This window comes from Rutidosis leptorrhynchoides, chromosome 4 (genome assembly GCF_046630445.1).
Source record: "Rutidosis leptorrhynchoides isolate AG116_Rl617_1_P2 chromosome 4, CSIRO_AGI_Rlap_v1, whole genome shotgun sequence".
Taxonomy (NCBI): Eukaryota; Viridiplantae; Streptophyta; class Magnoliopsida; order Asterales; family Asteraceae; genus Rutidosis; species Rutidosis leptorrhynchoides.
This window is the reverse complement of record NC_092336.1, coordinates 14,276,601-14,287,139: the sequence shown is the minus strand read 5'-3', so window position 1 is coordinate 14,287,139 and position 10,539 is coordinate 14,276,601. Positions and strand designations below refer to the sequence as shown.

At 32.9% G+C, this 10,539-nt stretch overlaps 1 protein-coding gene across 1 annotated transcript; it reads left to right on the top strand.

The window, feature by feature from the left end:
• The first annotated feature begins 514 nt into the window (after positions 1 to 514).
• On the top strand, positions 515 to 8,097 carry LOC139904485 (protein MICRORCHIDIA 7-like). The gene is made up of 21 exons (XM_071886408.1): positions 515 to 619; positions 707 to 1,115; positions 2,342 to 2,416; positions 2,631 to 2,665; positions 2,762 to 2,840; positions 3,013 to 3,105; positions 3,470 to 3,554; positions 3,695 to 3,770; positions 3,913 to 4,041; positions 4,224 to 4,322; positions 4,421 to 4,522; positions 4,615 to 4,776; positions 5,118 to 5,213; positions 5,303 to 5,354; positions 5,439 to 5,550; positions 5,661 to 5,722; positions 6,297 to 6,646; positions 6,768 to 6,862; positions 6,939 to 7,026; positions 7,514 to 7,636; positions 7,731 to 8,097. The coding sequence occupies exons 2-21, from the start codon at positions 737 to 739 to the stop codon at positions 7,821 to 7,823; spliced, it is 2,385 nt and encodes a 794-aa protein (XP_071742509.1). The 5' UTR covers positions 515 to 619; positions 707 to 736; the 3' UTR covers positions 7,824 to 8,097.
• The last annotated feature ends 2,442 nt before the right edge of the window (positions 8,098 to 10,539 follow it).

The following is a 10,539-nucleotide window of genomic DNA, read 5'->3' as shown; positions in this document are numbered from 1 at the left end:
TGAAAATAATAAAACCTATTGAATTCTACTTGTAATAGATTTCTGAATTATTAAAGTGAATTATTAAAGTATGAATTATTAAAGTGAATTATTAAAGTATGAATTATTAAAGTGAATTATTAAAGTATGAATTATTAAAGTATGAATTATTAAAGTAAATTATTAAAGTGAATTATTAAAGTTAAAGTAAAGTTAAAGTAAAGTAAAAGTATACGTAATAAAAAAATAAAAAAATTATTTATTTAAATCTTTATATATTTCAAGAAATAAGTGTAGTTTTCTTTTAAAATGCTTTATATTCATAAGTAAAATATATTCTAATAATATACTTTTGTTAAGTAAAAAAACTAATTATATTTAAAAGTTTAAATTTAATTGAAATTTCTGAATTATTACTGTTGTCCGCTTTTCCTTTTTCGCGAATCCAAAAAACTTGAAATCACCAACGGCGAACACAGGTTAATGAGTCTCGTGAATAATTCTTTTTTAAATTCTAACAAGTTACATCCAAAATCATATTATAAAGCGTTCCTATCACATATGCACATGTACAAATCCAAAATCAACACATTTTTCCCTTTCTTCTTTCTTTCTTCCTTCTCCCCTTGAGCGTAAAAAAGTTTGTTCAGTCAACTAATTAATTTCCATTGATATTCATATTTTATATTTTATTTTATTTTACTGTATATTTTGATTTTCTTTTTAGGTGAATCGCCATCACCGCCGTATCGCCGCCATGGCCGAAATTAAAGTTAAGGAAGAATACGTTGAAGTGAACAGCACTACTACAAGTAAATACAAAAATGCTTCCGAAATCCCGGTGATCGATCTCGAGGATTCTGCTTCCGACTCCGATTCTGGTGACGATGTATCGTCTTCCGGTGACGGAAATCGTAACGGAAAGAGGTCTAGGGTTCCAAATGAAGTTAATAACGACAGTAATAAGAGGAATAAACGTGGTAACGGTGTCGTTCTTCCGGAAGGGTTTCTGGATCCTTTACCGAACAACGATTTAACACCGCGTAATGCCAAAAGTAGTAGAGTTTGCAAACAGTTTTGGAAGGCTGATGATTTTGATGGATTGGCTTCTGGTAATCAGTGGAATACGTCAGCAGGTTAGTGAATTGTTTGATTGAATGTGATTAGGGTTTTGTTAATAATAATGACCGTGTTGACTTAAACTGAATACGTGTTAGTTAACTTGGAAATATTAGGGTTTAATAAAGTCTGCGTTAGTAAATTATCTACTTAAGGGATACATTATGTAATCCTGTACTCCATATTTGTATTGTTGGTGTAATTGGAAGTATATGGCTTCAGTTATGAATGTGTTATATTTTGGATCTCACTAATGATTTTGTATTAAAAGTTTTTTACTAATATGGAATAATTACTTTATTTACTTCCTTTTTCAGTTTGAGTTAAGATATTAGCATATTCTTTTTCTTTGTCAAATTTAAGATGTAGAGAGGAAAGAACAAGTTTAACTTTTAGCCTTGTCAAATTTCTAAAGGTTTATCATCCAAAAAGTTAGTTAAGCCAACACGGAGTAATACAGTACATTGTATCAGTGAGGTGTTTAAATCCTTTTAATCAGCTGTTTAGGGACTTCATGCATTACTTTGTTGTTAACTAATTGGTTAAATAAGTTTCCAAATTTTTTTTCATAAGGGTTATTTGCTTTCTCTTTATTTGAACTTTTTTCTTTTATCAATTTTGATATAATGTCTAAGGGGAAAGGGGAATTCTACCAATTTCTAATGGCTTACCATATCAATGAAACACTTAATAAGTACACGATAGTTTAGTACAAAATCTGTAATTCTCATTGACAATCTAAAAAAACTATATTACATACATCAAAACTTGACCTCTTAATCGATTTGCATATATTTCTGTTTCATTCTAGCATATATTTCTTTTTTATTCCAGCCTAACCAATTACACAGTAGGTATCAAAATCACTGAGCACTTGTTATCTTTTTATTTACAGTTCAACTAGGTGGTCAATGGTTCTATTCATTTAGTCCCGTTTGTCTAATTTCTCATACTACTTATGTGTCACTAAAAGTGGCTCGATATATTTGTTTTTCAGTACCCTGAATTTTGAGTTGCATGCAATGACCTGTATTTTGCAAGCTAATGTGCGCATCTTCAGTTTTGATATTTACTTCCATTGTCAGTGTGAAAGCTGGTGTGAATGACGCCTATAATTGTTTGTTGTCTTTTAATGTAGAGTTAAATCTGTACCGTAATGGTAACTAAAGACGTAAGGTTGGCAAATTAACTTCTGGATTTTAATCACATTGTTTTAATATATATATATATTTCATATGTGTAGGTGGTATGGATCATTTGAGGGTTCATCCAAGGTTTCTGCATTCCAACGCGACTAGTCATAAATGGGTTCTTGGTGGTAATGTTACTTTACATCTCTCTCTAGTTAGATGTTCCTGTGTTGGTTATCTGTCTATAGTTTGTTTATCTTCCCATTCAGTTAAAGTCACTTATTTTTGTATACTTATTAATTTACCTTATATATATATATATATATATATATATATATATATATATATATATATATATATATATATATATATATATATATATATATATATATATTCATGCAGCCTTTGCTGAACTTTTGGACAATTCGCTAGACGAGGTACTTCCCTATGCTTTAATGTATGATATCACACTATTGATTGTTCCACTTATTGACTTACAAACATCTTTCTGTACCATTTTCATATATGATTAGGTTGGTAATGGCGCCACATATGTAAAAGTTGATATGCTCGAAAACAAGAAAACTGAAGACAGAATGTTACTGATTGAGGGTGAGTGTTGCTCACTTATCTGCTGTAGGATCCTTCACGCATCTATGTCTATCTGCTGCATGAACTATGATTCCTTGGCTGTGCCTTTCCGTTTTACAAATCTGTATATTATAATATGATTGAGTTTTTACGTTAGTCTGTGTTAACTATTCTTACTCACTTTGTTTTGTAGATAATGGTGGTGGGATGGACCCAGATAAAATGCGACATTGCATGTCTCTTGGTTATTCTCTGAAAAGCAAGGTCAAGGATACAATTGGACAATGTAAGTGGCCTCTGTAATTTATACCGCACTGATCAACTGTATCTCATGTATAAGAGGTTACAGTATTACACATTAACTTTGAATGGGTCAATTCGGGTTATATTGTATATGTAACTGGTCAGCTGGTCAAAAGGGTAAATTAAACCAACAGGCATAACCCTTAACAGTATCATGGTGGATAATCAACCAAGAGGCTGTGGTTCAAGTCTCACTTCAGACATAGGTGTGTAATGGGCGGGTCAGGGGTGAGTCGTCGCTCTTATAAGTGGTTTAAATTGACAGTAGTCAAAATGGGAACTGGTCAATTCGAATGGGTCAAAATTTGCCTACCTGTATATTTAATCATATACGTTATTTTTAATAGATGGAAATGGTTTCAAAACAAGTACCATGAGGCTTGGAGCTGATGTTGTTGTCTTCTCTCGCTGCTCCGGGAAATATGGAAAAAGGTTTGTGATCTATATTTTGAATCTAACTTTTATATCAAGACCTTACAGTAATAGTGGTTTTGTTTTAGTAGGTGTTTAGTGATATTTGAATTTTACAAAAACACTAAAAATATAACATTTAATTTGTTATTCCCTTGAAGGTCTACACAGAGCATTGGTTTATTGTCTTACACATTTTTGCGGAGCACAGGGAAGGAAGATATAGTTGTTCCCATGGTAATTTAGTCGCTTGTTATATCTACTAGATAAGCTGCAATGTAGTTTTGAATGTATTTGTTTATGCGTCTTCACATAGAGAGTACCTTATGATGGCTTATTTATTTATTTATTTATCTATGGTTGCTGGATTATATAAAAGCTGGATTATGAAAAAAGTGCGCAAGAATGGAAGAAGATGGCACGTGTATCAGCCAATGATTGGAACACCAATCTTGAGGCATTAGTACAATGGTCTCCATTTTCTAGTGAAACAGAACTCTTGAGACAGGTAACATGCTTCTTTTTGTAACTCAATGGTTTATAGATAAAGCATGCACACTTGATTGGTTAGTATTACATAACCGTTGGTTAATTAGTGGGCCAAAATTGCCACGTCTTGTAAGTTTCAATACTTCACATCTTTGTATAGTTAATATGGCATTGATATATTTTCTTTGTTCTATGTTGTAGTTTGATCATATGAAGGATCAGGGTACACGAATAATCATTTACAATCTATGGGAGGACGATCAAGGACAGTTGGAGCTTGATTTTGACACAGATAAACATGTTTGTCTATGTCAGCCTTGAAATCAATGCATCTTTTTGAAGGGTCATACATGAAATTATTTAACCGAGCTTAAGTGACACTCTTTTTTGTCTTACAGGATATCCAAATTCGAGGTGTTAATCGAGATGAAAAAAATATAGAGATGGCACAAAAATATCCCAACTCTAGACACTTCTTAACGTATCGTCATTCACTCAGGGTAAATCTTTTGCATTAAATTTCTAACAAATATTATATTTATGGTTACATTGATCAATCATGGTTTAATATGCTGTTTCTAAACTTTGTCAGAGTTATGCATCGATTCTCTATTTAAGAGTTCCTTATAACTTCCGGATGATTCTTCGTGGGAAGGATGTGGAGCATCATAACATAATAAACGATATGATGTTGACAACTGAGGTCACATATAAACCACAGCCTAATTTAGAAGGGCTCCTTCCGGATTCAAATGTAAATTATGCTCCGTGCAACCAAAATTTGTTTAATAGAATTTCAGAGGTGGCACTTGGATTTATAAATACGGGTCAAATTAGCTAAAACAGACTCAAGCCAAATGGTTTGAACAGGTCTGATGTAATATTTCAAGTAAAATAATATAGAATTTGTAATAATGTATTACGCACTATTAGCTATACACTTTTTTGACAATTAGTGGTCTGGGGCAACCCTTGATTTTTCTTTTAATTGAATCCATTTTGACCTGTAAACCCAACCATTCTGCCACCTCTAAAAGTGGTTTCTTTTGTTTGTTCAAGTTACTTATGTTGAGTACTACCTTTTTCATTCAACAGATGTCTGCTACAGTTACTGTTGGGTTTGTGAAGGATGCACGATCACATATAGATGTACAAGGGTTCAATGTTTATCATAAAAACAGACTCATTAAGGTTTTGATTATATAAAGGACTCTGCAATTGTTTTTTTTCTTCTTATTTATTTTTCTGTATTTCCTTATTGCATTGCATTTACTATACAGCCATTTTGGAGACTCTGGAATGCTGCAGGAAGTGATGGTCGCGGGGTCATAGGTTAGTATTTATGTGTTAATTTTTATTTATTTATTTTTTTATTTTGTAAAATTACCATATTTGTTTCTTTGTTGTTGTTTGTAGGTGTATTAGAAGCTAACTTTGTTGAACCAGCACATGACAAACAAGGGTTTGAGCGCACCAATGTGCTTCAGAGACTTGAAACAAAGCTTATTCAAACGCAGAAGAAATATTGGTATACATTTTTGATGCCCACATGTTTTTTTTTTTTTTTTTTTTTTTTTTTTGATGCCCACATGTTTTTTTATGCTTTTATGTGAGAAACATAATCACATCTTGATTCAGGAGTGAAAATTGTGACAAAATTGGCTATGCTCCTCGACGCAACAAAATTGTGGATGATAGAGGTATTTGTTGCTTTTAATCTGCTTTACTTTTGTGTGTGTGGAGATAGTTGCTCAACCATACATTCAACCTTTTCTCTATGGCTGAAACATTAGAAAAAAATAAAATTGCCTTGGGAGGTTATATTAGGCAAATCATTGAATCTAATTCTATTGTTCATTTCATTTTTCTGCACGAAAAGGTTAGATTAATTTAATCCGTACAAGTTTGGTTACCTTCACATAAGCAAAATTGATCTTTTACTCCTAGTTTGTGAATGAATTTACGTTGCCTTGATTTAGCTTTCTTGCAACTTGTATTACCAATCTTTATGAATTTCATGTTTTGTTAATTGTTCATCAAGAGGTAAGCATTTACAACTCATTTGGTTATGAATTGTCCAGTACTCCAGCTCAGGTTAAGTCCTGGTTTTTAGTTTGTTAAATGATTTACATTAAAAAAACATTAAACGGCTAAGGTTTTATAGTTTAGGCTACCCGAGGAGGTAGAGTATTTTACTCAGATGTACACTGGCCTAATGTTTTTATGTAACCATCCATTTACAGGTCTTACATTTTTTTTTTCCTTTGGTTGTAGATACTTTTGATGAACACATACGTGAAACGCCTTCTAGAAGGAACAACGTTACATCAGAACGGAAGATACCAACTCCACAATCAGACAAAATTCCTTCACGTAAACATCAAAATGGTGTAGGTGCTAGCTCTTCCGAGTCTACATCACATCTGAATGAAAACGACGTTGATGATGATTTACAAACCCTCATGACTACACGACGTGCAGCAAATGGAAACAGTTCTCAGAAAGAACCATTCACCCTTAAAACCCGTTCGATGTCAGCTGTAGAGGTCAGGAATCAAGGACCAGAGCCATCTGTTGCTCCAAACGCTAAGGACATGCAAGTTGTCACACCCTCTTACTTTAAGGTAACTTCCAATATTTTTGAACAGTTTGTTGCTTACAACTTTGAAATTTTTAGTTGTATCAAACTTTTTATTATTGTTTTTGTATGCACTCACCATTCTAAAACCTGTAAACTGGTGGCAGTCATCTGGTGTTAATGGTAATGTAAACGGTTCTTCAAGTTCTAATAATAAAAGTTTAGAGGCGTTGACGGAAGAGAACCGTGAGCTGAAGGAAAGGTGTGTAATTTTTTTCTTTTCTATATATTTACATCAATATCTGTTTGCACGTATAAATGAATGTTGTTTCTCATAGGTTGAAAAAGAGAGAAGAAGAGATACTAGGTGATTTACAGCACGACTTAGATTCTGAAAAAAATCGGTGCAAAGAACTTGAGTTGCAGGTGATTATATTTCTTCTTTTCTTGTCAATGTGATCGATTTTATAATAGGAAATAGATGTGCATGAACTGTCTTTTTGGTTGTTATGTTCTCTTCGTCATCCTCAATTTAACCAAATGTGGTGGTGATTTGGGTAGGTTAGATAGGTAGGGGTAAAGGTGAGTATGTGTTAATTTTGGTTTGGGTCGAAATGGGTAGGGTGACCTGCAACACTATTTTCCAACTATATCATTTTCTTATAGTCAACCTGTTAAATGCGATCACATGTTTTGAGTAGACACAGCTATTTGGTTTGACTTCTATTTTTTTTTTTTTTTTTTTTTTTTTTTTTTTTTTTTTTTATGTAAGTTTCATAGTCATACCTATTTAATTCATTGATAAAATATAACCTGTAATCAACTCATTCCATGAGTAAATGGGTCTAACTTGCCATATCTGAAATCTAGATTGTCTTTTCATCTGATTATATCATTATATTTGTATTTTCAGCTGGAAGAGGAAAGACAAAAATGCGAGGTTCTAAACAAAGAGCAGGATAGTATAATCGCTATATTTCAAGAGGAGAGAGGGCGTAGAGATAATGAGGAAGAAGCTCTAAGGAAAAAGTTGAAGGTTTGTTCGTTTATTCATTTATTCGTTCTGGTACTTAATTCTTTTATCTTTTGAAGTGTTTGATGCTTATGGTTGAATATTAACTTGTGCGCAGGACGCTGAAGTGACGATTAACAAGTTGAAGGAAAAGCTAACAGAGTTGCAGTTGGAGAAAATGAAAAGTATGGGCCACAAATGGACTCAGTAGGAGGCTACGAATATTGCGATCGGCTATATCAGAGTTGCATGTGTTATCGTTTTGTCTAATTTTAGTCGTATATCTGTTATAGCAGGTCTAAGGAGGTGTATATGGTAATCAGTTTTTATCTTTACTCTTTTCCTCTTTTAAGAGTCTTTTGTAAACTTTGGTTTATGTGGGAGGTTTGCAATGTAAGTTCTTTTATTTCTCACACAGATTATGTTTGCCTAAACATGCGTGAAACGTTCAAGGTTTTGAGGATTGCACTTCTACGATCTTACGTCTCTGTGCATCAATGTTTTTCTCCACTTCCATATCATCTATAATAGAACACCCACATCCTTATGTTTTATAATAGAACATGTGTGACTGCTAAGCTTGCTTGGTTAACCACATACGATCCCATATTAATGTTTTCTGCACTTGTTGGCTTATTGAATTCGAGACTTCAACCATTTGCATATTCTTAATATCCCACGAACCGTAGAAACTCCTCGAAAATGGGGCAACGAATCTGCATTTTGTAAACACGTGGTCTCTACGTTCAGAATCAGTAAGGCAATAAGGACACATATCCATATAATTGCAACTCCTTGGTTTCTAAGGTTATTACTGGTAGATATCCTGTTAAGATTTAGGTTGTGTTTGATTGCCTAATGGAATGATCCAATGGATGTTTAATCGCTTAACATTCAACACTAGCATCTGAAGACAACTAGTGCCGAATGCAACCAAAATCTATGCTGACCTATTCAAAGTTAGCACATTCGTTTTCTTCATTACTAAATTATATCCAGAATCATTATGAAATAATTATATTTCATATTTTTCTCTCATAAACTTTTAAATTACATATAGCCTCAAATATGCTTTAAAATTACTTTGTATATTATGCATTGAAAAATTGTATTTTAGGAAAGTATGTATTTTATGAGTTTAGGAGGGATAAATATAAGATATTCGCATGTTATAACAATTAGAGCGTTCATTACAATGATTATCAAACAAATATTGTTATTCAGAACGAGGTAACAATTCATAAACCATGTTGGAAATTTAGTGTAATTGAGGGATTTAATCTACACTTGTAAACGGGTTAGGAGGTACGGAGTGTACACCCATTAAGTGATAGATTGCCCGGACCCGAAAGTGGTTTTCCATTATCACAAATTTGAGTGATTACGGAAGTATTATTCCTGCACTAGGTGAAACATCTCCATCGTGAAAATAAAACAAACAACTTTATGTAAAGGATTTGTTTTAGATTTGAAAACGATTTCCTAGATTTGGTTGTTGGAAATAAAACAAACAACTTTATGTAAAGGATTTGTTTTAGATTTGAAAACGATTTCCTTGATTTGGTTGTTGAAAATAAAACAAACAACTTTATGTAAAGGATTTGTTTTAGATTTGAAAACGATTTCCTTGATTTGGTTGTTGGAAATAAAACAAATAACTTTATGTAAAGGATTTGTTTTAGATTTGAAAACGATTTCCTAGATTTGGTTGTTGGAAATAAAACAAACAACTTTATGTAAAGGATTTGTTTTAGATTTGAAAACGATTTCCTTGATTTGGTTGTTGGAAATAAAACAAACAACTTTATGTAAAGGATTTGTTTAGATTTGAAAACGATTTCCTTGATTTGGTTGTTGGAAATAAAACAAACAACTTTATGTAAAGGATTTGTTTTAGATTTGAAAACGAAATTAGTTAGTGAAACATCTCCATCGTGGAATAATACTTATTTTTGGGTGCCTATAAATAAGGACTATCATTTATGAGAATAAGATATACGAAAAACACCTTAATACTGTTATGCAAAAGAGTTCTTGTTTACTGCCAATAACAAGAACTAATCTCTGTCTTATCCCAAAGTGATATTCGTGTAACCCAGGCAATAAGGGTCGAATAATTACTTTCGGAAAGTGATACCACGATTCAGTGATTTATCCGGCTATCGATTATTTTACCTTACACGAAATTTCAATAAAACCTCCAACAATCGAAAGTAATTATTCGTTATAATCGATGGCGGCTACGATGAAACACATGACGGCGAATTTCTCCAAACTTGATAAGTTTGAGGGAATTGATTTTAGGAGATGGCAAAAGAAGATGCACTTCTTTCTGAGCAGCATGAGTGTGGTGTACGTACTCAGCACACCAATTCCTGAAGATCATGGTGATGATGCCACTATTGAACAAATTCGGAAAAGGTGCAAGTGGGAGAACGATGACTACATCGCTAGAGGTTTAATCCTCAATGGTATGGCTGATTCCCTTTTTGATATTTACCTAAATGTTGAATCTTCTAAAGAACTATGGGACTGTTTAGAAACCAAGTATATGTCTGAGGATGCTTCTAGTAAAAAGTTTCTTGTTAGTAATTTTAATAATTACAAGATGGTCGATTCTAGACCGGTCTTGGAACAATACAATGAGCTCATTCGTATACTTGGTCAATTCACACAACATAAGATGAACATGGATGAGTCTATTCAAGTCTCAAGCATAATTGATAAACTACCTCCATCTTGGAAAGAATTTAAACATTCTTTGAAACATAAGAAGGAGGAGTTAACTCTTGTTGAGTTGGGTAGTCATCTGCGTATTGAGGAATCCCTCAGGTTGCAGGATAATGACAAGCCAAAGAGCAACGAAGTTGCTGGTACGTCTGTTGTCAATATGGTGGAACATAAAAAGTTCACTAGTAATAATGACA